The sequence below is a fragment of the Anarrhichthys ocellatus genome, unplaced genomic scaffold (genome assembly GCF_004355925.1).
Source record: "Anarrhichthys ocellatus isolate YVR2014 unplaced genomic scaffold, GSC_Weel_1.0 scaffold13, whole genome shotgun sequence".
Lineage (NCBI taxonomy): Eukaryota > Metazoa > Chordata > Actinopteri > Perciformes > Anarhichadidae > Anarrhichthys > Anarrhichthys ocellatus.
The window spans coordinates 3,380,109-3,406,247 of NW_022280043.1; the positions used below are offsets into that span (position 1 = coordinate 3,380,109).

Below are 26,139 nucleotides of genomic sequence, written 5' to 3' on the forward strand. Positions count from 1 at the left end.
GTGTGTGTGTGTGTGTGTGTGTGTGTGTGTGTGTGTGTGTGTGTGTGTGATTCATCTACATCTAGAGTGTAATCTAGTGTGTGGTTGTTTACGGCGCTGTGTGAGAGATGGTGGTCTGGAAGGCGAAGGTGACGTGGTTTCGTGCGTGATCAAGGTAAGAGTCTGAGAAGGTGTGCGCGTCACCAGAGAAATGTCTCCACTGCATCAGCTCGGACATGCTGAGATGCTTCTGCTGAGCCCCTCTGCGGTCACCCTGACGGCCGAGCTGGCACGGCCTATCAGAAACCTGCTCCTCTTCCTCCAAGTCAGCTGAGGACGGAGGAGGACAAAAAAGCGAGTTGAAATACTCAAATAGTCAAATCCTGGTGTCAGTGTGTGAAGTGCGTCGCCCATGTGCTTACGCTGGACTGAGCCGTCCATGCTACAGCTGCAGTTCAGCAGGTCGTGTGTTAGAGAGAGCGTGTCAGTCAGGCTGAAGAGATCTCGCAGCTCACTGGTGGAGAAGCTGGTGTGCTCCGCCCTTTTGCCCAGGTCAACCACCGTCCCAGAGAGCCCTTGTTTGGACACCTGTCTCTGGAAGATTCGCTCCTCAATGGTGCCTGTGAGGAAGTAACGCACACCCAGACGGAAAGAGTCACATCAGACCGGTTCAGGATTTGTTCGATATATTCTCGCTCATTGTGTGTGTTTTGTGTTTTCAGACCTGCAGTGAGGAGACGGTAGATGTGCACCGTCTTCTTCTGTCCATCTCTCCACACTCGAGCCATGGCCTGCACAGAGCACCGAGGGGGAAGGTTGCAGGAGAGAATTACTCAAATGTGCACAGCGCCATCTGGTGGTCATGTCTGTATACAAGTGTGATGAAATCCGAGGGTGATTTTACACCTGTGGGTCAGTTCATTTGGTTCATTTGTCTGGGAGTCTCACCTGAATGTCATTAGCAGGGTTCCAGTCAATATCATACAGCACCAGGTGGGAGGCACCCACCAGATTAAGCCCCACGCCACCCGCTTTGGAGCTCAGCAGAAACAGGAAGTTCTGAGAGTAGGGACTGTTAAAACCATCAACCAGCCGCTGCCTCTGGTTGGTGGGGGTGTGTCCATCCAGTCGGCAGAAGGTGTAGCCCACTTGTACACAAAAGTCCTGGAGCAGGTCAAGCGTCTGAGTATAGTTGGACACTACAACCACCCTGCGGGGGCAACACATGCTTTGTCAGTATATATGCACAAAAATACACGTGCCAATGCACACGCACGCGCACACGCACACACACACACACACACACACACACACACACACACACACACACACACACACACACACACACCTGTCTGAAGGGCTGAGTTGTCTGATGGCAGTCAGCAAATCCGTCAGAACCAGAAGCTTTCCAGAGTCAGCAGTGTTAAACCCACTAGAAGAGTAGGATTCTGGGAAGAGCTCAACCAAGCCCTCGTATAGAGAGTTCTCCACTGAACCACTGTCTGCTTTTTTCTGCAAAACATAACACAGTGCTCAGTTAGGACTGGTAGTAAATCTCTAAACACCAACATAAATGCAGACTACCTTGACCACAGCATGAATGCTCAGTCTGAGTTCAATAAACAACAACACAAGGCACTCAAATAAGATCATTATCTAAAGGCTGGATGCAGGTTTCACTCCCCTAAAGATCTTAACCTTGGCAGAGGAGTAGAGCAGACCAGGGTGGTTACAGAGCTTCTTCAGGGCAGTGATGCAGGCCAGGTGTGTGTGAGCTTGCGTGGAGGCCTGAAGGCAGGCTCTGAAGACTCGGTGGCAGAGCAGATGCGCGTACAGCTCTCGCTGCAGAGGGGACGCCTCACAGAACAACGTCCAGTCGAGACGAGGAGGCAGGTAGCGGTTGATGATCTCCTGTGTCCGTCTCAGGATGAACATGCCGGTCAGGCGAGAGAGCTCTGCCGCCCGCTCTTCTCCCAAAACGCTCTCCTCCTGTTGGCAGAGACAGATTCGAAACCAGGTTTAATGCCAGATGAAGTTGTCGATGTACAAGTTACTACATAGTAAAGAAGCAGGAGAGGTAGCATTACCTCTGAGCAGGAGGGCTGTCTGGAGCGTAGGATTGGCTCCTCGTATACTTTTCTGTACGCAGTGGACGAGCCGAGAATCCCCGGGTTCACAAACTCTATGATAGCATAGAACTCCTGCAGGTCATTCTGTACCGGGGTGCCTTCAAAACACAAAGACAGTTCAGTATGAAACCTGTACAAGACGTTACTGTCGGTCAGAGAGTCCTTAAAGACTTCCCATCTCTTTCTATCAGACGCTTTGCATCTCGGTATTTCAGAATGAGCACCTGTGAGTATGACTCTGCGATTACAGCTCAGGCTGCTGAGGGCCGAGGACGTTTTGATGCTGCTGTTCTTCAATCTGTGGCCCTCATCACAAATCACAAGACCAAACTCCACTTTCTTAACCTGAAAAGAATCAGAAAATGCAATGAGATGACATATGGGGATTGTTTTTCTAACATGCACACTTGACAGCGAGACAGAAGGTGAGAATACCTGCTCCAGGCAGCGCAGCAGCATTTCATAGCTGATCACAAGAACGCTGTGCAGAGGGGAGACCAGGAAGTGCTCTATCCTGTGGTCCTACACCCATGTCAACAAAGAATGTCCATTAATGACTTAATACATTAACATTAATTATGCTGCTTTAGCAGAATTCCCCCTCCTCTCCACACCTGATCCACACTGAAGACGCTGATCCTCTCGCGGCCCAGCCACTTGTTAAACTCTGCAGCCCAGTTGTGCACGAGGCTGCCAGGTGTGACCACGAGGACACGCTTAGTAACTGTTCTCCCACCGTACGGCCCTTGTTTAAGCAGCGTCCAGGACAGTGCCACGCTCTGGAGGGTCTTCCCCAGACCCATCTCGTCAGCCAGGATAGCCCCATAGCGACCCACAGCTCTGAAGCGCACACAGTGAAACACATCGATATGAGTCAGTAGGAATCCTAACAATGGCTGTGATGGCTTTAAAGAGCATGTGACAAGATTACCATTACCTCAAGCCCATGACACACTCGTAGAGAAAGAGAAGGCCATCTCTCTGGTGCGGTCGCAGATGATTAGTCAGGAACGGGTCAACAACAACATCGACCACAGGAAGCCCAGACTTGTTGTTGGACCACTGGTGATTGGCAGAGGGACGAGGCATCACCAGTGCACCTGTAACAGATCCAGAGAGCCTGAGTGGAGTGTGCACATAACTAAAAACAAACCAAAAGATGCCAAAAAGGGTCAGAAATATGACAATTTGTGATATTAGTCTACATACCCGGAGCCAGTGGGTCATGGCGAGGTCTGCAGGTCTGTTCCTCCTCCGGTTTGGATCCAGGAGGATCAGTTCTCCTCGAAAGCATTGGGGAGCAGAAACGTTTGGACACCAAGCTACGAGAGGGAGGCGGAGCCGACGCTGTGTGCGGCTCCTCTTTCTCTACCTGGACCTCTTGGAAGCAACGGCCCCGGGCGAAGTCCTCAGCAGATATGAGCCCCATCACCTCCACCTCCTTCCCTCCGATCATCAAGGTCTCTCCCTCGGACAGGGAGGCCAGCTCGGACACCTTGTAGCCACTTCCTAAACAAAACATGCACAAGCATTACCGATGAACTCACAATGAGGATGTATATCGTGTTCACAGCCTTAATACTTTGATACATCTTCTGAAATTAAATTCTGGTGTCTCCGTCTCACCCTTTCCAATGTCCTTGCCCTCCATATCCTTCAGTGTGGCTGTGCGTCCTCTTGTAACCAGGACCGCGTCGCCCTCCCAGCGCTTGTGTTTCTTCTTGCTGGCTTTACACCACATCACACTGAAGTAACGCACTCCGTCCTGGCTGCGGCCCGAGTCTGAGCCTGCAGTCAACGGAGGGTATCCATCCACTCCTGCAACACAAAAACATACAACATAGTGAAAAACCACCAAAGATATCAAATACGTACCTCACCAGCAGTGTCAGTGCTGCACCGAGCCGACACAAATACCAGGAACTTAAGAAAAAAGAAAATCCATCTTCCTCAGCTGAGTTCATGAGTGGATGCCTGTTTCACATCTAATACACAAAAAACAGCAAATTTAATTATTGTTTTAATAGAAAAAAAGTTAACATACGGACAAAGTGTAAAAGAAACATACACACGTATACGAACGTTGAAATACAATCAATGTTGTAGTCACATACATTAAATAACAATAACATCGCAAAAACAAAGTCCACATCTGCCAGCAACCAGAGTGAATATCAGACTTTAACACTTTTACACTTCATGTAAATTCAATAACAGGATTTGTAATCATGAGCATCTTGTGATTAAGGCCTTCGACAGTTTGACTTGTGCTTCAACCCCGGGTATCGGAATATCTCTCAGTTCTACACAATAAGAGTGGAACTGTTCGATTGGAGCGCTTCTTCTACATGTCCCACCTACAGTACTTTGATTAAGTGCCCTAGTTTGTTTACCTATGAATACGAAGAAGAAATGCTTTTTTTAGTTTATCACATCGGATTTTTACTGAATTTAAATTTATTTTTTTACAAAGAATTAAAAGAGCACAAATAATCCCCCTGATGGGATCTGGGCAGACTCTCACACTCCAGTATATCATTACAGTAAATGCTGGAAGATCATCCACACTATAATAAAATTCCCATAGATGCATATTGGTCGTACATCTAAGCAGGAGAAGCACCATCGTGGTACAAGCCACTCATCACTACAGACATTCCCCTCCAAATAGCTGGACGTTCACATTTACTTAATCTACTTTGGCCAGTCACAGTGTTTGTAATGAGAGCATTTACACGGTCAGTTCTGTCAATAAGAGTAACAACGATACATTTATAACACGGACAGGTATAAACACAGACTGATGGCAACACAAGCGCGCCTTATCCTGCTATATGCAAATAGGCTTTCAGTGTCTGTACGAGGCACTATGTTTCCAAAAGAAATTCAAGTTCTCAAACATGAAACTGATGTGTGATCAGCTTCTCCTCCACACTTTAATGTCCTCAGAGCCTCTCCCCGTCTGACGCTGGACACAGATGTGCGCGTTCGTGCTCTTTATAGAGGAATTGGCAGTCCGTTTCTCAGGCGAGCAGCCTTTAGTTTCTCCACTTTGATCTTGGCTCTCAGCAGTTCCTCCTCCAGGTCCTGTTTCCTCTTCAGCCCCTCCCTCTTCTCCTCCAGGTATATGGCAACCTTCCTGTGATTGGCCACCACCATCTCGTGCTCCTCTTTGGCAAGGTGCAGAGGGCGAAACCTGTCGGGCTCGTGGTGAGGGTAGATGTCGTTGGGGTAGAGGTCGTGGCCTAACGGCAGCGGCGAGGCGGAGAGGGCGATGTTTACGGAGGAGGGGACGGGAGACAGCGATGCTTCAAAATCCTGAATGCTGCCCAAGTCCTCCTGGTCCTCCTCCTCCTCCTCCTCCTCCCGCTCCTGGACACCGTCCAGCCCTGGTTCTGTGTGTGCGGAGAGGATGGGGAGGTTTGGCGGTGGTTTAACATCCTCTTCAGGGTCCAGCTGTACCACCTCATGGGGGATACTTGGGACAGCTGCTGAGTAATCCTGGAGTCCAGCCAGAGAGGAGCTGCTGCCAGGATGTTCGACGGGAGAGTTGTGCTTGCTGTATATTAATCTAAAAATGGAATAAAGGGTAAAAATAAGTGAGACTGGAGCGCTTAAACAATGTTTATTCTGTCTGTTTTGTGTTCTGTTGGTGAGAACACACACTAAAGTAATCAATCAAAAGGACCGGTGACCAAGAGTAGACGAGAGGAAATTAAATGATTCACCGAAGTAAAAATAAAAAAACTATGCTGGTTACAGCCTCACAGATAATATTATTTCCTTGCCGATTTATAGAATTATGAATAGTTAAAATATTTGGGAAAGGGATTCTTAGGTATTTATATTTCTTACACTAAAATGACAAACAATTTTAAGGCTTTGTTGTCTTCTATGTACTCTCCCGAACTAATGACTATAATCTGCCTTGGCCTCATTTTCCTTAATTTCTTTAGCACTAAAAACATGAACCAGGTTCTAAAAATTACTTTGGGGTCCAATTGTTGATCTGTATTACACTATGATTCACCCAAAACTACCTGAGCAAACTACTGAAGAGTAGTTTGTCGCCTGTAAAAAAACAAACAGAAGGACAAACTGTATTTTCCTTTTTGGCCTGACGATATGTGTAATCTAATCGGGCTTTGAAGCCTTGAGTTCAGCCCCTCCCTCCTCCTCCTCCTCCTCCTCCTCCTCTTCTAACTGTTGAATCAGTATTGTGACTACATACTGTTAATGATGTATGTGCTCGTTAAACTCTCCCCTAACTGTCGCGTTATCCCTTCTGTGCGTCTATGCTCGTAGGTGCATGTCACACTGTACCTGCGAAGTGCCTGGTCCTTTTCATGGATGGGCACGTGGTGAAACAGGTGAGGGATCATCTCCATGATTCTCCTGGTTGGCTCAGAGATGCTCGCTCTGTACTCTGGCTGGGCGTGTCTCCGCTGCATCACTTCCTGCTTGGCCGACTCCTTCAGCCTCTTGTAGAGGGTCCTGAGGCCCTGAGCGGTGCGATGGGGTCGGTCCCCTCCCAAGCCGTTGTATTGCTCAGCCACGGTGTCCCAGCACTTGTTCTTGTCCACGATGACTGCGTGCTTGTTGGTGTGCTCCTCCAGGATGCGGATGTGAGGACGGACCAGCTTCAACAGGTCCAGCTTCTCAGAGAGGGTGAAGTTGGAGGAGCGAGCTTTACCCACCATACTAGACAGGAACACAGAGCTGGATGCCATCTTATAGCATAGCCGACTCACACAGATCGAGTCAGGCCTATGGCTGTTCAGCAGCCACACTCAATACTAAGGCTCCTCACTCTTCCCACCTGTCTTCTTTTTGTCCCTGCTGCTGGCTTCTCTTGGTCCACGGTGATGAAGCCAACACCGGTCTTACTCCCATACATTTCCCATGTTCCTTCTATTCTTCTTATAAATCAAACATAAACTATGTCTAACATGTGCATGGATTCATACACCACTCCTTGGTTCTCCCTCAGCCACGTTGCACAACAAAAACAGGCTGTGCTGCACACAATAAGAATCAGGCTTAACTAGGCCAGCCTCGTTTAGGCCCCCGCCTACCGCGGAGGGCTTTGGATGAATTCCTCCCAGCTTAGGCTGACGTAGCTAAGCCGCTTAAGCCCAGCCCGACCTACTTACAGCTCGGTCTCTCTAAACCCCAAACCAAGCACAGCACAGAGCCACACACTGCCTCTATATCATAACACATAGACGGCAGCAGCGGCACTGTGCTCTACACAAACGGGGAAAACAGTTTTTAAACAATGTGTAACAGGTTATTAGGGTCAGGGGTCTATTTTCCTGGAGTGAAGTGACGTTTTGATATAGCGCTGGCTTAACTAACCGAGTGGGGGGAGGGGTTTGTGAGCGCGCTGCGCGTGCCCGCGAAGGCAGAGGCAGTTTATACCTTTTGTGCAGAAAATAAACCAGACATGCGGGTCCACGCGACGAAACGCGTGTTCGGGGCGCGTGTGGAAACCGAACCATGCAAACGCAGAGTGAGCCGCGTGTGTTTCGGTTGTAAAACAGCGGCACTAGTTGCTCTCGAGAAGAGGAGCGCGAGCGGTGGCACACTGATCCTGAGCACAGTCCTAATGTGCCGCGGCACTACCTCGCTCATTTGCATAATGCTGGACCTGCTGTCACTCAGCCTCAGCCCGCCTGGTTTAACGTCCATCGCCGGTGTGTCGTATTATTAGCCACATAGACTGGACAGTCGGCTGCTGCAGAGCAAGAGAGCGCGCAATTATTAAGGCGGCGTCACGCGGTTTATTATGGTTTAAATAAATAAATAAAAAAAGAGACACGAGGGACATTAAACTGAAGCACAACTGCTGAATTATGAAATTGCTTGATCATAATTGTGTTGTCAAATCAAGTACAAAGCATGGATTCTGTATTGTTGTTATAAATGTAGGTGATGTGTTAACAATGGATTTCTGAATGAAAACAAACGGAGTGAACTCGTGGGCAGGGGTTTTGTGTTTAAGCTTTCAGTAAAAAAAAAAAAAGGCGTCTGAACCAAAAACCAAGAAGTCTAGCTGCATGTGCACATTTTTTACATTGTTGTCCATCAGTGGACTGATTAAACTAGTGCACATGCAGACAATTTGTGAAGCCAACTGTCATATCTCTGAATCTGTTACTCAACATGGAGTGCAGTGATTTGCAGCCTTCCAGACAGACTGTTTATAAAGTCTTTATTATAGCGGACTATGTCCGATAACGCGTGTAATAATGAAGTAGGTACTACAAGGTGCATTTAAGTACATCAAGTACTATATTGGGGTCCTGATCAATAGGTCTAAATCAAAGTTATTACTATATCCTCGACCAACTGCATCATGAATTTAATATATCAGCAAAAAACTGAGCAAACATGCATTATAAGCATCATGTCAACACTGCTAGAACTATTATAATATGACTTTTTTTAATAGACTGAAGACTTATAAATATCATAGAGAAAAGAGTGTGAGTCAAATGTTTTAATTAACTTGTGTTATATTATATATATTGGGGTATATTTTGAGCATTTTAAGTACACATTAATTTTGAACAACCTAAAAGCAGTAATAAAACATGTATGAATAAATATATACACCGAAATAGAAGATATGAACAAACTTTTGTTTGGTCCCAACATCACGAAATCAAAACTAATGTTTTTTGTATCCTGTAACTGAATCAAAGTGGTTTTGTTGCACAATCTCCACATAACTATTCTTGCCGATACCAGGTACCGTCCCAGATAAACACGTTTGCGTCTTACCTGCAGGTCTGTTGTCTTCCGTGTGCTCTTCTGAGCCGTTGTCGGGATGTTCTGACTCGGCCTCATTTTCCTTACTCTCCGCTGCACTGAGAACACGAGCCAGAGCCCTCGACAAGGCTGGAGCAGGCTGGGTAGCTTTGGGCTGAACATCACACACTGTTTTACTCTGAGCTGGTGCTGCTAGACTCCTCTGGACCTGCAAGATGAGAAGAAGAGAAAAGACGAGTCACAACCTGAGGAGGTTTGAAACAACGCTGGATAACGAACAACGACGAAGGGAACCAAAAGAGTACCGAGGGACCCTAGTGTAGGTACACCAACACCTGTGTTGGTGTACCTACACTAGGGTCCCTCGGTACTCTAACTGAAAACACCTGTGTGGGTGTTCAGAGCCTTAAATGTTGTGAATAATTTAACTTTTCCAGGGCATTGCCTAAACCAAGTTTAGGGGTAAGGGGCTTGGATTCAGCCACGAGACAGGAAGTAGATGCTCCAGGGGGCACAAAGCGGGGCTTCTTCACAGCATTACCCAAGAGCTGGCTCGGAGCTCCTGAGCGGCGCATTTTGCAACTGGCAACCCTCAATGATCTATATCCTGAAGACAGAAATACATTAATAAACACAATCATTAATACTGGAAACTTTCATAGCAAATGTGTGAGTGAGATGAGTTTCACTGTCTTCATGGTTCATCCCCACATAACTCAAAGTCTTCTTTAGTAGTTCAGTGTTGTCCACAACAGGAAGGTTCACTCACAACCACTACTAGTGTATACATTTAGACCAGCTTAGGCACCAGACAATACAGACCGTATTATACTTAATACTATTTCATGAAAAACTAATTGATTAAAGCTTTGATAGACGATAAATAAATCATATTTCATGATAATATACAATAAATGTCTTAGCTGCATCCTCCCGAACACAGCCTCCCCACATTCATGAAGTGACTTTGTTAGGTAAGGTTATATGAAGACACCATGTGATGGACACATAACGTTAAGTGAACATGTTATCAACATATTCAGTACATGTTTTGTCGCTGTTAAGACAAGGAAATGACAGTTACACGTTAATCTCTAGCGGTTAGCTACATTAACTTGTTGCATCAGTGTTTCATGTTAGCACGCTAGCTAACTCGCTAGCGTCAACACACCGCTGACACGGTGGTGTAACGTTACATGTCATGTTTGATAACGTGTCATACATACCTGGGTGAACTAAAAGCTTGATAAGAACATTTAAGGTCACAACATGTCACTGAAATCTGCCCAAAAAAAATAATTCGTGTTGTATTTTGTTCCTTTAACTCTCGATTTTGTTCGGGTTCTCCCGCTGAATGATTTGAAGAACGTGATTGGTTGAAACCCGGCAGTGGGCGTGGTCAGAACGAGTAGGGTGCACTTGATTTTAACACCATAGTAGTTTCCCTTTCACATCCCCACTGAACTCCCGCACCCCGTCAATCTCTGAGCTGTTAATCGAGCACACCTAGTACCCTACTGTGGTGACCTCACTTTACTACTTTAATAATATGAGAAGGACAATAAAATCGTGAAACATTTAGACGTTGGTGAGGTTTTACATATGATTATTAGATGTGATACTTTTGATCATATTAATTTATATATATATAATAATTTTTTTTCAATGAACAGTGTTGGTGAAAGTACACTTACTCAATTGCATGTGCTTAAGTACAGAGTAAACACATGTGTTAATAATAATTATGGAGAGATTCTGTTGATTGTGTGAGCCAGCATGCACTATACCAGAGCCCTGGGCCAACTATAAGGAACAGGGCCATAATTAATATTATTAATTACACCTGCGTTTACTCTGCAACGACATGTAAAAATGGGTGCTGTGAAAAAAACCTTATTATGAGAAACTTATACTTTATTTAAGTATTTGAATGTATGCTTACACATTTTCTCCATTACATTTATTTGATATATATCAAAAAATAACGAGCATTCAAAACAGTATTAAACAATGTATTTTATCAGTTTTACACTATGGTGCAAGATACTTTAACTTTTGATACACAAAATATATATATTTTTAAAGTACCTCTCTCACACACTCATATACACACACAGACACACACAAGGACACACGTGCTCTTTTATTTATTTACTGCTGTCGCGTCTGAATACTTCTTTCACAACTGAGTTCATTGAAGTTCATAGAAAATAACAGGACTGGGATGAGTCCAGTTGTTTAGATTGCTCTTTGATTTCTGTGGTCTGACAGTATAGTGTCATCTGACATTCTGTAATCCAATCAGGGAGAGAGAGAGAGTGTAATCCATGTTAATCCCACATCCAGAGAGCGAGAGAGAAACCTAGGATAGGATGGGTCATTAACAGAGACAGAAACAGTTGAAGGACAGCGGTAATCTCTGAAGGCACCACAATCTTTAGCTTTATCGCTGAGGCAGTGAGGAAAACACACTACTACAGAATGCATCTATTTTTTTGGGGTGTGTCTCGGGGTTCTCCTGTAATTCTGTCTCTTTGATCTGATCTTGTCTGACAGCTGCCTGCATGTGAACCTGAACCGCGGTTGTCTGGGATACCTCTCCATGGAGACGCACTCCCAAGGGTAGGGGAGGGCTTTCAAGGAAAGGAGACCCTCACCTTGATGGGGCAACAAGTCAAGAGAGAGCATGAGGAAGGAAAGACCACAGTAGTAGTTCAGAGGTAAGATGGAAGGTCACCTGTGGAGGAACAAGTGAAGTGGACATCAACAGAAAGGAAGAAGAAGAAACAGGTGGATGAAGTTATTTTGTCAGGTAGGAGGGAGCATTATTGTTAAAGACAACAATACAAAAAAGAAGAAACAAATGAGACAACACTATGTGGTTCTCATGTTTGTATAATCTGACTGTGTGGTTGTAGGATGGGCTATGATCTGGAGCGGTTTGTGGGCTATGTGAATGAGGGTCTTCTGTGCTGTGTGTGTCGAGACGTGTTGCAGCGGCCCCTCCAGGCACCCTGCGAACATGCCTACTGCAGCGCCTGCATCAGCAGCTGGCTGGTCCATCACCACTCCTGTCCTGAGGACAGACTTCCACTGGACGTGGGCAGTCTCAAACCACTGTACAGGTCTGTCTCTGCATGTGTCTTTTATGATCTCTTCATTTATTCTAAAGTTTTCACAACTATCCAGTAGGGTCACACATGTCTACTGCTCTCTGTGCCCAACCCTCATGTCTCTGATGCTGTTTTTTAAATGACAGGTACATGCGTAATGACCTGAACCGCCTGCAGATACTTTGTGTGAATGCGGGGCAGGGTTGTGAGGTGGTCTGCTCCCTGGAGAGCCTGCACACACACGAGGATGAGTGTGAGTTTGCCTTCATCTCCTGCTCTAACACAGGTATGAAACAGAGCTCACGTGATGTGTCATTTGTCATGTTTATCAGTAGTGTTTGTACGGTAATTAAATGGTTATCATTGTGGATGTGTGGTATATAAAGGTAACGTGACACCTGTGGGTGCAACAGGTGGCTCATAGTGCACCTATGGGACTTATTCAGCTCCCACAGACCTCACAAAGAGTGCATTCAGGGTCAACTTTCCATCACTCTTTAATGAGCAATTTAAACATGTGTATGTATATACAAGCGTGTGCTCTTGTGCTCACAATGTGTCTGTGACCTGTCATTGGCAGGTGGAGAGTACGTATGTTACCATTGTGGTAGGTATAGTTACAGGGTGTGTGCATGCAGTGTGGCTTTTTGCAGTGTTAAGTACTACAGGCACATCAGCAACATAGTTTTACACAACATTTAATATGTCTATGACTGCTGTGATCTGTGAGAAGTTTTTGAACTTGATTTAAAGATGAGAGTGCAGTATACAATTTGGGATGGTCTAAATGTTCAGGGACGGGAAAAATGTGTGTATAAGTAACTTAGTGACTGCACTTCTACTTGAGAAATGTTACCGTTTCAACTCATGTGTGTACTACTGTGGCTTTGTTATTTAAAGCTATTTCTGCAAACCAAATTTACTTTAGTAAAATGTTTCTTTTGAGAGATAGATACACTTACATATCGAGTACAAGGTTGCTTCATGTGAGGCCTACCCTTCTGTGTCCCGTTAGGTTGTTCTCTGCAGGTGGAGAGGCGGGGTTTGGTGGCTCACCTGTCCGAATGTAACTTCCGCAGCAGGGAGTGTCACAATGGCTGTGGCCACACCCTCCTCTCCATTGACCAATCACAGCATAACTGTGTAGCAGAGCTGCGCACAGAAGTGGAGATGCTCAGGTGTGTGGTTGTGAAAATGTCATCCCTCTCTTCAATCCTGATCAAAATGGATGATTGCTCTAGTTTACATTAGTTCGTAACTTTGTCTCACTGAATATTTACGGCAGGGCAGAGATGCTGTGCAAGGTGGAGGAGGTGAGACGAGAGATGGAGTCTCGGCTGGACTCTCAGAGGAGACACATGGTGCAGAAAGAGTCGCAGCTGAAGAATGACGTGGAGGAGCTCAAGGTGACCAGTCAGTCCTTCTCCTGTATTTAACACCTCCATTTTTAAAGTGACAACCACAGGGCTGAAGTAAAAGACACTTAGTAGTGAGTACAGTAATATATAAATACATCTTTTGTAATACATTTAAATAACACATATATGTGCTTTCTTTCTTGACTCCATCCATTGGCAAGGTACTTCTTTGCAGAACTTGATTTAGCATATAAAACATAAGATAACCTCATTATGTATGAGGACAAATAACTGTAGTTGTTAGCTTTAGTACGTAATGTAAAAAAAAATACATTAGAAACAAAAACGTTCATATCACAATCTTCATTGGCAGTTTTCTGGGAAATGTTACTGTTAAATAAATAAATAAATAAATTATATATATATATATATATATATATATATTTTACACATATATATATATTTTACACATACTTTTATAGACTTTAATCATTTAAAACATTAAAGTGGAATTATCTACACTGTCCGTCTCAAACTGTTTTCAGTCGTACTTATATTTTGGTCCATTTTTCTAAAGAGGAACTACTTTTAGGACCTAACATCAGTCAGACAGTTGCCGTGAACCGTGTTGATGCATGTTCAGTGATCCCGTGTCCTCTCCGTGCAGGGTCAGCTGTCCTGTGTGATGTGTGACATGCGAGCCTTGTTAGGAGCAGAGCGCCTGAGAAGACAGGAGCTGGCAGAGGCGGAGCTGGAGAAGAGGGAACTGTTGGAGCTCCTCAGAGACATGCAGCCAACCAGGAGTCTGCATCCGGTTGAGCAGACATCCAGGGACCAGCACCAGGGAGCTCTGCAAACATCTGGGCGGGAGCTGCACTCGGAGCAGACAAGACACAAGCAGAGGGAGGCGTCTTTACACGCCTCCAGTCTGTCACTGCATTCAGCTCAGGCTATAAATATATCTGGTCCACCTCCGTCACCTCAGCTGGGAGACGGGACGCGCAAGGGCGGGACCAGGAGCCTGACTCTGGACTGCATCAAGAGGAAGAGTCGGGAGGTGACGGTCATCTGAGTAGACTGGACCAGTGAGAGACTAGGATTAAATCTTTATTTTTGGATTGAGTTTTAGATTTATTTTTAATCAAATCAGTGTGTAAATTAGGTGTTGAATGAGAGAAAAACAGTCTGCTTTGGAATGAACCATATGTTTTGTTTGAAATGTCTTTTTGTGTAATTTTACAAACTAAGAGTCTTTTGACTGTCGGCTTATGTAAAAGTCATTAGACAATAATTCATTTTGTAGACTCACCACAGATCTGATCTGCACAAACAAATCATTGATAATGTCTTTTGGATTTTTTATTCCTCAGGTTTTAATTAAATAAAAGTTACTTTAAGTTTTCTTGATCAAATTATTTCTAGTTTATTTCTAGTTATCCATCTGATGCAGTATTTTCTGTTAGAAAAGGTTTGTTAAATGGTTCCTGAAAAAAACTTTGTTAAACAAGAACTTCTAAATGTATTTTAACTTGACCTAAAATGTTGGCAATCATTCTTCACTAACTATGTGTAATCTTTGATAAGTTTGTCAGTCTCATGTATGAAAAACAAAGCATACAAATCAAAATCTTGGACGCCAGCTAGCGTAGCTTTTGTTATACTGTATCGTACCGTTTGGCAGCACGAACAATATAACCTCTGACATTAGTGTGGGTACCAGGAAGTGTTGCAGTTGGCAAAGGCATGTATTTTGGGGCCCTTTCTGTCTCAGAAATACTACCTTTCTTACCACTTTCAGTCCTTAAACACAAGGAACTATTCCTGAAGATTGTTTTAAAATGGCCACCTCAGGCTGTACTGTAGTCTTTTCACACTAAATTCTTGTCATGCGCCCAAAGAACCTTCAGCGTGGTGTAATTTTGTCCTTTTAGTGATGTTCAGTGGAACATTTGTTCAAGTGTTGCTTTTTATTCTCTGAGGAAAGCTTGTTTGATGGATGATCGTAGTTACTGTCTGCATCAGTTCATCTGGTGTCTGCTTGAAATCAAAAGTGTAAGCTTAGTTACTATGACCTTTATTCTCCGAATACAACTCATGATAACAAAACATAAAACATCAACACAGAGTCTTTACGCCATTGCGACATCATCCACCATGTTTCCATGTAGACGGTTGTGTATATAATATCCTGATTGGTCCGTATGTTGCCGTGAGAGGCTGCAGTCATTGCCCAGGTGAGTTTACCTGGTGAAGGAGCGAACATGTCTGCCCCTCCCACCTCCACTCCCTCCCCCACCACTGAATTTGCTCCCCTGAGATCCTCTCCCCCCTCCTCCACCACCTCCACCACCTCCTCCTCCTCCAGCGCTGCCACCGCCTCCTCCCCCGCTGAGCCAAGACAGCCCGGCGCCTCCTCTTCCCCTCTGGGGTCTGTCCCGTGGGGCAAGCCGATATGCACCTGACAGACAGAGACGGAGGGAAAAACAGACAAAAAAAACACATAATTTTAAAGTTCATTGTTAGAAATTCAGATAAATCAACAAAAAGCGTGTGTTGGTCTGCACTTCATACTTGCTGGGGGTTGTCTGGAGGGCAACGGTCCACGTGTGAAGTTGCTCTGGCCTCCGCGGGGTTCACTGTAGGTTCCTCTGTGAGTGATAGCTGGAACTTGGCCACTCCACGAGGAACCACGGCCTCCGTCTCTGCGAGTGTAGTTACCTACAGCACCAAAATACAGCAATTAGCTCCCTCTGTCGGCCAATAGGTGGCTCTGAACTGCAGTGTGCCCAAATTCAATACTACTACTACAACTACACACTGTTTACACCATCTTAACTCAAGGTTCACTAACTAGCTTTTTTTCAGAGGTTTCATCTCATCTCATGCTGAGTTTGCTCAGTTATCGTTCGCACATAAATAGTGTAAAAAATACATTGTATACTAATGTTAGTGTACTATCTGGGCAAATATTATACAGCCAATGAATTGTAACATTTAGTAGTAACACAAAGATGAATGGCATGTTCTCTGCCACCAAAACTAAAGAGAACCAATTATTAGATCATTTTTAGTTTTTTGTGATATTATCCGTGCCGTCACATGTTTGAGTTGCACTAGTAATGGTATTCATCAACAACAGAGACAATCTGAGCATTATTTATACATATAATGTATTGACATAAGCTGAAACTACACTAACCTGGAGGACCATAAACACAGGTCTTATCAAGTGAACACAAGAAACCTGTGACTCAACAGGGTGGAGTGTCTGTGTGTACGTACCTGACAGCAGTACACCTTTAGGTTGTGGGGGAGTGAAAAAGCGAGTCTGGCTGTGGAAGGCGCCTCTGCCTCTGTTACCAGTGAACAGTCCTCTGGTGGGGGGTTTAGGGGAGCTCTTGGGGGGCCGTTTAGGAGGCAAAAGTCCAAGAGGCGTGGTAATGTCTTTAAACTCCGCCGCCACAAAGTCATCAACATGCATGCTGGGAGGACGGGAGGTGTTCTGTTTGCGCTGGCGGAAGATATCGTGGGGTCGGCAGAGATTCTGTCCAAAGCCTCCTCGACCTCCGCGGCCGCGAGGAGCAGCCATGATGTGGGCTCTCTTAGCAGGCTCAATGTAGTCGGATTTACCGCTGCAGAGATGAGCACGAGGTGAACATTCAGTCGGTTGATTAAAACAAGAATCAAGATGTTAGTTCTCTGCAATGAATACAGAACAAATGTAAAAAAAACACTGGAACTGCACCTTGTAATGAACGTCTCATGCTTGTGTTTGCCCAGTCGGAAGCTTTTTGGAGCCTTGCTGTCACCGGGAGAGGAGGGCTCAGACATGAAGGAGCGCTCCAGCTCTGCCTTCAGGTCCAGTTCTGGACAACACTCCTGAGCCAGACCCACCAGATCCACCTTCACCTGCAACACACACACACACAAAGTGGCAATTACAGACATACTGTCCATCCACAGGCAGACAGACACAGGCCTTCATAACTGTACATGGTCAAGAAAGACACTTATTATTCATTATTTGGATTTTGTAAGATTTACAATGCATTGAAGAGAAAATAAGAGAATTCAGCAAAAACAAATCTGAATTCTAGTTTTTGCCACAGTGTGATGAAAGAGCATGTAAACACGTACCATATCAATGTCTGCTTCAATGTCATCAGTCTGGAACGGGGAGAACCACAGAGTCTTCAGCTGCTCATCCAGAGCTTCTGACAGGAGGAACACCGTCCTACAGAGAACAACGTACAGAGGAATGATACGCCTTTGATCACATCCAGTTGTTTCTTCTCACTTTGAACAAAAGTGATGCACAAGTGCATCATCTGTGACAGGTTGGCTGGGATGGTGAGTGCCTCCCTGTGATTGATGACTTGACATATGTACCTGTGATTAAACTGGGCCGCGAGCGCCTCGGGTGCTGGCAGAGTGGGCTCAGAGTCGGCTACAGGAGGTGCGTCTGTGGCCGTCTCCAGCGTCTGCCTCAGAACAACCACGGTCTCTAACATCGTCTCCAATGAATCATCTTCCTTACATAGTTTCTACAGACACAAGAGTTACAGAGTTAGTTAAATACCAAGGCAGCATCAACACAGACTTTTCAAAAATGATACACAAAGTGTATGAATTGTACCGTAATCTGTTTCTCTAAAGTCGGGAGCGGATGGGATTCGGACATCTCCCACTGCAGCAGAGCTTTCATCTCAGAGCCCGTTAGCAGCCGTGGAGGAGCGAAGACAGACTCCTCGCCGGACCCCGGGGCCTCATCTACACACTGGATTACAAGAGAGAGATCCAACTATAAAATCCAACTATCACATACTACGTTCAACTCTGCAAGAGATGCAAAGTCCTGCACAATTAGTCGTTTAGACGCACCTCTAACGTGCCTACGAATTCAGACGTAATGGTTTTTTCATGATAACTGTAAGAAAATAGAAACCCTTTTTATTGTATTACACATACACGAAATTTGACTTCTGCATTTGACCCATCCCTGTATATAGGGAGCAGTGGGCTGCCAATGACAGGCTCCCGCCAGGGGTTCAGTGTCTTGCTCAGGGACACTACGACACCCGACACGTCCCAGTCGAGGATCGAACCAAAGTAAGCATGAAAACTTAAAAAAAAAACAGGTACTGACCATTGTTTCTGTGTTGAGGATCTGTCTCAGGAAGTCAAGAAGAGCCGACAGCAGATCTGCTGAGTCCTTGTTGAAGTTCAACACCAATCTCTTCAACATGGAGCATAGACCAGGACTATACTTCTTCAGACCTCTGAAACAAAGATGAAGTGACTCAGTCAAACTGGTGTTTGACTGAGAAGGGGACGCTATGCCAGGTAGAAAGAGAAGAGGTTGTAAAGAAAGACAGTGGTTATGCCAAGAAACAAGAAGTTGTCATTTACACTTTGAGGTGGTAGAGTCCATAATCGTGCTCGGTGAGGAATGTCAAAGTCCTGATACAGGTGAGGAGGAGTGGGACGCTGCTCTCTGAATTCCCCAAAACCTCCAACAAGGCGTTGCACACCAACGGCATCATCTCCCGCCCTGGAAGTGAATTGGCCAGCTGCTCAGCCTCTGACACACAGCTCTCACCGGGCGGAGAAACCACCAGAGAAATGTCCTGGTGAAGATGGAGATTCAGATTTTGCCTTTTTTTCCCTGTAAGGACTTGTTTACATTTGCACTTTACCTTCATGTACTGCTTACCTGGTCACACAGTGACAGTAATATTGTCCCCATTAGTTCGCTGCATTGCTGCTGCTGTAGGGAGTGGTCAGCTGGAGGAACCAACAGAGACAGCAGCAAGGGGAACACATCGGCCAGTTGTTCATCTCCAGACACGGACCCGGACAGAAGGTGAAGCGCTGCGCTCTTGCAAGCTTTCTGCGACACCAGCGCATCCATCAAAGAAAGCAGACGCAGGACCTGGCCCCAGCACACAGTTTTCCCCTCCGCCCTGCAGTGAACACATCGCATACACTTAAAATACAATTCAGAGCATAAACACAAACAACTGCTTGTGTGTGTGTGTGTGCGTTTGTCACTCACGGCTGCAGCTCCTCCAGCAGCAGCTCCAGCAGGGTCTTCTTGATGAGTAGTGCGGTGGGCGACGACAGATCCGCCAGCTGCACACACATTCTCCTCAGCATGGCCAGGAAAGGAGGGCAGCTGGTGGCGCACACGCACCTCAGCGCCTCGGAAAGCACTTTCCACTGCGCCCGTATGTGCATGCTCCACAGCTTCCTCGTGTTTAAGGCTACAGCCACATCTTGGACTGATATCACCTTCAGAGACAAAGATCAATTCATGTTTTATCATTTTCAATCCATCAGAATTAAGTGCGGGACAGATGGGCGACCAGTAGGATAGGATGAGTTACCTGAGTGCTCTGCATTGGCAGTGGAAGAGGCAGGAGCTCAGAGAGCAACGTCAAACCAGAGAACACACCTTCGGGAGCTTTCAGCAGTGAGCCCAGAACCTCCTTCAGCATCAGAGACCACGTGTTACTGGCCAGCGTCTCTTCTGTATGAGTCACCTACAACAAAACCCACAAATTGAGACTTTTTGCACCATATTTCTTGGCTAAACTAAACATACGTTTATCTCGTTCACCCACCTCTTCATTAACACCCTGCGTGAAGGTGAGCAGCACATCAACGATGAGCGCCTGCACTCTAGTCTCCTCTCCTTCTAGGCGTCCGGACGCGGGGATGGAGCAGACTATCATGTGGAGCGTCACCAACACGCTGGCCACGCGAGTGTCCCTGAATTGGAACGCTCCCCCTCGCAGCAGCTCCATCAGCATGGTGCGCAGCAATCGGAGTGTGCCGATGCATATGCTGAGGATCATGCAGCGCTGCGGCGTGGGGCCCATGTGTCCGTGCACGCGCCACGGCTGCAGCAACAGGCTGCACAGCTTCTGTAAAACACGCACGCACATATCCAGACCCTCGCCGGAAAACAGCTGGACCCCTGCAAGACTCCACTTAAGATCCCTCTGCTGACCTGTGGAAAGGAGGAAAACACTGTGAGGAACAGCTGTCTCTTCTGTAACTGTTGCAGTGGACATCAATGAACACGGTAACCAGCTTTGCATCTTAAAGATACCGTGTGGAGTGTTTGACCCAGTAGTAGCTAGTAGTACACATTGCTGCTAATGGTCCCTCACTCGTCCACTAATCTATAGGAGGCAATAATGTGCCAAGGAATGCAGTAATGTGCCAGCAACGGCAGAGAAAGGGACGACTGCAAGCGAGTAAACATGGATGCAAACAATACAGGATTTAAAATACTTAAAAAAAAAAAAATGGGAAAAGACATCCATTCAACAGGCTTTGTAAAACCTCAAGGACACCGCTAAATAACTTCTGTTTGCTTGAAGGAAAAGGCCTGCATCTTTAATAATATATATATATATATATATATTGTTTTCTTTACAACAACTTGTAAGAAGATGATGTAACCACCGAAAGAGTGAAAAATCATGTTTGGTGTGTTTACCCTCCACAGCAGGTGGGGGGCAGGCGATGTGACAAAGGACCTTGAGAGCAGTGACGAGTCCAGTTCCCTCAGCAGTCAACACATTTTCCAGATTCTGAAGTCAAGAGAAGACACACATTTAAAATGACCTATAGCGCTGTTATTTGCATAAAGCCTTAAATATGCTACACAGCAGGAATATGTTTGAGCAGTTCAGTTGTTGAAGCTCTGCATTCCAAAGAGATGTACTGTATTTCTGGTGGCTTTAATGTACAAAATTAGATAAAAACATATCGTTGAGTGTGTGACTTAAAGACATACTTCTTGTTTTGTAATAGTTTTGTTGTTTATAAAGTTTGCACTCTTACACAGGTTTCGGAATGAGCCGGCCTGGTTATAAGTGGTGACAACATTGTACTGTTTTCCTCTGATAAATCTTGATTAAATAAAACTAATGAACCTGGACTCTGAGAGTCCCTGTGGGTTCAGGTACAATCAGAGACCTTGATTCCTTCACTAAAAGAATGAATGGACTCCCTGAATCAAATGTTATACACAAATCATTGGACTGTCTGTCGGTAATGTGTATTGAAGTGTTGCTTTAGCTCAGCAGTTCGTATATAGAGGTAGAGACCCGTACCTGTTTAATGTAGTCTATGAGTGTAGGAATGCTGCCAATCTCAAAGCGAAGTTTTTCCAGAGGCTCAAGCCACTTGCTAAGCTCTGAAGAACAAAGGAAGAACAAAACATTAATAATCAAAAAAATACAAAAAGTGTCACATATGTCATGATAGCTTCATGCAACACTGATAACATTTACCCTGTAACTTGGCATTGGTGTCATCAGCCTTGGCGATGGCGAGTAGAGGCGCAGCAAACTGTTCCATCGTCCGCAGCTCATTAGAGCTCTGCACTACCAGTAACACCAGCATACAGGCATAATTATATGTCACTGCTTTGCGAGCTTTGGCCTCACTTAAAGAAAAGAAGACACAAAGAGAAGTACTCGTACATCAACACACAGGCGCCTGAAGTCACACAGAAAGAGACACAAGAAGAAGGAGAAGCCAGCTGTACCCCTGTCCGTCCTTGCTGTGGTGCTGGAGCAGAGTGACCAGACACGACAGGTTGTTGTCCAGGCTGAGGATGTGGGCCACGGCGCTGCGACCAGTCTGCGTGAAGGTCATCAGGTAGAGTGCGTGGAGCATTCCCAGCACCTCCGCATTGTCCCCTTCCTCTAGCCCGGCTCCTCCGTCTCCTCCTGCAGCCACGTGGCTCATGAGCTCCGACACGCCCTGCAGAGCGTGCAGCGCCTGCATCAGCCAAATGCCGAAGCCCTCGTCGCCGAACCCTGGCCCCGATACGCCTCCGTCTCCCCCCGTGAAGGTGGTCTCCTCGCTCTCGGCTTCTGCCACCGATGCCAGGAGACGCAGTAGCAGGTTGGTGGGAGTGGGCTGGGCGAGAAGGAAGAGCAGACCCGACTGGGTGAGCGACAGGAAGCGCAGGAGCTCTCGAACGGCTTGGGTGACCCCCAAGTGACCGGCCGCTGCAGCCGCAGACAACACCGCCGCGGTGCTCTCCAGGAAATGGCACGCATGCATATACCTGAGAAAGGAGAAAATGCGTTATTACAAATCCAAACTACACTCGACGTTATATAGTGAGGTTTGAGGTGAAGTGTACCTGTACAGTGTTGGGTACGGATCGTCCCTCTCCTGTGGTCCTGTTATTCTAGCGGTAGTAGGGAAGGCTTTTCCAGGGGGCTGCACCATGCAGTAAGGGGCCGTCTCTAGCAGGTGATGTAACTCCTCCAAAACCCCTGCCAGCCTATCGAGCTCTGCCTCGCTCACAGGGGAGGAGCTTAGTGACGGTTCCTCCTCCATAGGGATGTCAGCATCCTCCATCTCCTCCTGAGAATGATATGTCATGATAATCATGAAAAATGTACTTTGACTTTGGCAGTAACATGTGTGTGAGAGAGTGTGTGTGTGTGTGTGTGTGTGTGTGTCTACCTGCTGGGGTTCACTCCATGCTGCTGCTGCACGTTGCAGGTCGACCAGTATCTCATACATGTGGCTTTTCTGCAATATGGTGTTGCCAGCTGTTATGACCCTCACTGTTTCCTCACGCAGGAACAGCTGGACTAAACGCTATAAAAGACATACAGCACGTCAGATCAAGAATTTTCATTGTATTCGTATTCTCTAGATTTGGCATCCCTGCGAGAGAAATGTAGAAGGACAATCTGTATATAATGAAACGGTGTTTGTATACTTTGTGATGCTCACCTGATAGCCGCTCTTCTCTGACTCTACAGTACGTAGGAAGGCCTCGGCGCCAGCAGGAGCGCTGGTCAGAGCCCCCAGAGCTCTCAGGATATTCAGCTTCAGTGTGGAGGAGACATGGTCGGCTTGAACCAACTCCAGCAGCACACCCAGGGCCCCTTCGCGCAGCAGCACCGAGAGGCCCTGGGGCCACTCTGCAAGGTGTGATGCTAGCTTGGCACCGGCTTTCAACTGTCTGAGATTAAGGGCAATGGGCTGTGTGAGAGCAATCTCCATACTCAGAGCTTGGAGCGCCCATTTGACTAAAACTCCAACAGATCCCTCCATCTCACCCTCACCTTGTTTGATTAAATAAGCCAACCCTTTGGCCAGGAGTGCATGTGCCTGTTCCAGAGCCGTGACCCAGCGGGCGTCTCTGTCATCTCCAATACTAGTTAGTAGTTCTTTCAGCTGGACCACGGCCTCAGCCTCCTCTCCGCCTGCGGGTGATTCTGTTCCACCGGGGTCCCTGGGTTCCTCCAAGCGGGCCTTCTCAAACTGGGTGTCAAAGCGGGTCTTGTACGGAGGGGTGAAGTAGAGCAGGGGTCTGAGTTCTCTCTCGTACGGGTCGTACTGGACGGGCGGGACCGATGCCAGGTCCTCAGGAGTGTAGTCTATGTCAAAGGTGGGCAGCTTGAAGCTACCGTTATCCAGATCGTCCTCATCGCTGGAGATCTGCTCATAGCCGTCATCACCTGGAAGGGCGGGAGAGACGAAAGACAACAATGACTCTATTATGGACAAAATACATGAGACTCTTCAACCGTTCATAAAATGCGTGTGTAGAAATTAATGAAAATGAGGAGGCCAGCGGCTACTACAGATTCCCCTTGCTCATACACAAACTAACACCGACAAACCTTCTCGCTTCATCACTCCAAACATGCTGGGTTAGGTTTGACATGCTGGCTGTCACTACAGCACAAACATCAGCCATGGCTGTGAGGATGTGTGAGGTAGACCTCCACATGACAAGCTTATGAATGTTGATCATGAGCCCTCAGAGTAGCCCTGGGGGCGGGCTCACAGAGAGTTTGGAGCACCCAGCGGTTGTCGATGGAGGCAGCATGCCAGAGCGCTCACACTCTGCCCAACTGTCACTCAGCCAGCCAATCCATTTGGGATTGCAGACTATCCTACTCTCACAAAGTAACTCCCCATACCTTCCTCCATCTCCTCTTCCTCGTCCTCACCCTCATCCTCCTCCTCCACTTCTTCGTCCTCTTCCGGAACGCTCCCCTCAGTCCGTGCATCTTCTTCCTCCTCTTGCTCCTCCTCCTCCTCCTCTTCCCCTTCTTCCTCTGGTTCCGCATCCGAGTACGGTTCATCAGCAGGCAGCGATCTCTCGGGGGACACGGCCTCCAGGTAGTCGTCGCGGCCCTCGCTCGGCTCCTCTTTGACCACGCCCACTGTAAATGTCACAAGGGAGACCGGAGGGCACACAGGTCACCGTACATCCTCACAGGGCACATACGAACATGCAAACTACACGTTATCTAGAGAAGTAGAGGCCTACCAATGCAAAACAGCTTACGGTTCAACGCCTGTGTTTTTGCATGTTTTAACAGAATGCTTATACTTTTCATGAAGGCCAGCCATTATCCGAGCGTGACAGTTGTTTAAAAATGTGTTTTCTCACCTGGCAGGCAGCCACTGTTTCATTATTTTCAGTTCATTGAGATAATCGGCATGCAGAGACTTGCTTGGGAAATGTAACGCAACACAGTGAACTTGGTGCACCCTTTACCTGTACAAGAACACTTAGTCAGCGTTTTCAAATACACTAACAACCATAACACCATGCAACACGGGTACCTGAGAATAATGTTACTTTTCTTATTGTACTGAACTTAACTGACTATTTAGGAAACATTTGATTAAAAACAAATGACCTTTACTTTAAACCAATTCTGGTGTAAAGTACACAGATTGAAGCAAATGGGATAAAACATCCAAAACAATAAAAAGGTAATTTATCATATGGTGCTAAAAATGGAGTCGGCCTCTGTTGTAACAGAATAAAAACACTGGACACTGACAAGGAGATTGCAGGGTGACTAATGTGAAATTTTCTTTCCCTTGAATTAAGGAGAAACACTGATGCAACATTTAATTATGAGAAGCATCAACCTGACAGATGCTTAAACTACGGCAGTGTCTCTTTGATCAACAGCGTCAGACAGAACGTGACGGATGTTTGCAGTTCTTACCCGTCACTTGGACCTGCTCTTCATCGTCATCATCCGGGGGCGGAGGCCCAGGTGGAGTACGAGGCCCTCTGGGTGCTGGTCTGGGTGGGCTACCATTGTACTGCTCGTCTTTTTCCCACTCTAAAAAAACCAACAAAAAAAAAACAATAGATTGACATCATAACAAGCAAATTAGGGAAAATAAGAGATAACCTGTTCATTGGATGCTTCAGTTAGTTACCTTGTTTAATGAGCCGCTTGGGCCCGCTTGTCTGTTGGGGGGGTGGGGGTGGAGGAGGGGGGGGTGAGGACTGGTCATGTCCATGGGAGCGCTCTGCTGTCCCGTACACTGCTATAGTCAGACTGGTGTACCAGCCGCGCAGCACCAGGCCGTCTGTGTTCACCTGCATGCCAAAAAAAAAAAAGCCATTTAGTTATTCACAAATCAAAAGAAGAAAAATACAAATGATCTTGTTTGTGGACGACCGTTTACCTTTCCACTGGGTCTGAACACGATTGACTTGTTCTCGTCATATTCCAGACTGACGGCAGAAAGCAACACAGGGAAGATTCAAACATTAGTGCAAATATTCACAAAGGGAAATTCCTGAACTAGCGTACGCTTGTTCATCATCTCGGACATTTTTGTGTTTGAAAATAGCATGAGATTTAAATAAGGTTTAGCAGCAATCTGATACATTTCTTTAAAAAATAGCACAATATTGCTGCATAATTATGATTAAAGAGCACTCCGATCATGCCCCATCTATATATGTGTATATATATA

General features: G+C 46.1%; 4 protein-coding genes across 5 annotated transcripts; 1 reads left to right on the forward strand and 3 right to left on the reverse strand.

The window, feature by feature from the left end:
• Positions 1–6: 6 nt before the first annotated feature.
• rad54b (RAD54 homolog B) lies at positions 7–10,206 on the reverse strand. 2 transcript variants are annotated; one of them, XM_031853595.1, is made up of 16 exons: positions 10,109–10,206; positions 9,311–9,489; positions 8,895–9,090; positions 3,735–3,926; positions 3,318–3,617; positions 3,046–3,208; positions 2,723–2,948; positions 2,544–2,630; positions 2,333–2,453; positions 2,067–2,206; positions 1,678–1,968; positions 1,328–1,491; positions 928–1,189; positions 704–770; positions 402–599; positions 7–309 (listed from the first exon to the last, which is right to left on the reverse strand). In XM_031853595.1, the coding sequence occupies exons 2-16, from the start codon at positions 9,455–9,457 to the stop codon at positions 89–91; spliced, it is 2,775 nt and encodes a 924-aa protein (XP_031709455.1). In that variant the 5' UTR covers positions 9,458–9,489; positions 10,109–10,206; the 3' UTR covers positions 7–88. The 2 variants fall into 2 exon arrangements, with proteins under 2 accessions (XP_031709455.1, XP_031709454.1); XM_031853594.1 differs by lacking the exon at positions 10,109–10,206 and having other exon boundaries at positions 9,311–9,798.
• On the reverse strand, positions 3,902–7,154 carry LOC116386966 (fibrinogen silencer-binding protein). Its single transcript, XM_031853614.1, has 2 exons — positions 6,432–7,154; positions 3,902–5,679 (listed from the first exon to the last, which is right to left on the reverse strand). The coding sequence occupies exons 1-2, from the start codon at positions 6,836–6,838 to the stop codon at positions 5,106–5,108; spliced, it is 981 nt and encodes a 326-aa protein (XP_031709474.1). The 5' UTR covers positions 6,839–7,154; the 3' UTR covers positions 3,902–5,105.
• Positions 10,207–11,607: 1,401 nt separating the features above from the next.
• Positions 11,608–14,745, forward strand: rnf41l (ring finger protein 41, like). The gene is made up of 6 exons (XM_031853618.1): positions 11,608–11,694; positions 11,801–12,007; positions 12,142–12,281; positions 13,011–13,173; positions 13,281–13,401; positions 14,021–14,745. Exons 2-6 carry the CDS (start codon positions 11,802–11,804, stop codon positions 14,423–14,425), a joined length of 1,035 nt encoding a protein of 344 aa, XP_031709478.1. The 5' UTR covers positions 11,608–11,694; position 11,801; the 3' UTR covers positions 14,426–14,745.
• Positions 14,746–15,411: 666 nt separating this feature from the next.
• Positions 15,412–26,118, reverse strand: virma (vir like m6A methyltransferase associated). The gene is made up of 25 exons (XM_031853057.1): positions 26,114–26,118; positions 25,846–25,894; positions 25,594–25,756; positions 25,374–25,493; positions 24,357–24,572; positions 23,128–23,858; positions 22,852–22,989; positions 22,523–22,749; positions 21,917–22,444; positions 21,660–21,814; positions 21,480–21,562; positions 20,861–20,954; positions 19,977–20,365; positions 19,740–19,895; positions 19,409–19,644; positions 19,067–19,316; positions 18,763–18,980; positions 18,500–18,632; positions 17,990–18,130; positions 17,743–17,897; positions 17,491–17,587; positions 17,099–17,262; positions 16,636–16,985; positions 15,925–16,071; positions 15,412–15,811 (listed from the first exon to the last, which is right to left on the reverse strand). Exons 1-25 carry the CDS (start codon positions 26,116–26,118, stop codon positions 15,594–15,596), a joined length of 5,163 nt encoding a protein of 1,720 aa, XP_031708917.1. The 3' UTR covers positions 15,412–15,593.
• Between the last annotated feature and the right edge of the window lie 21 nt (positions 26,119–26,139).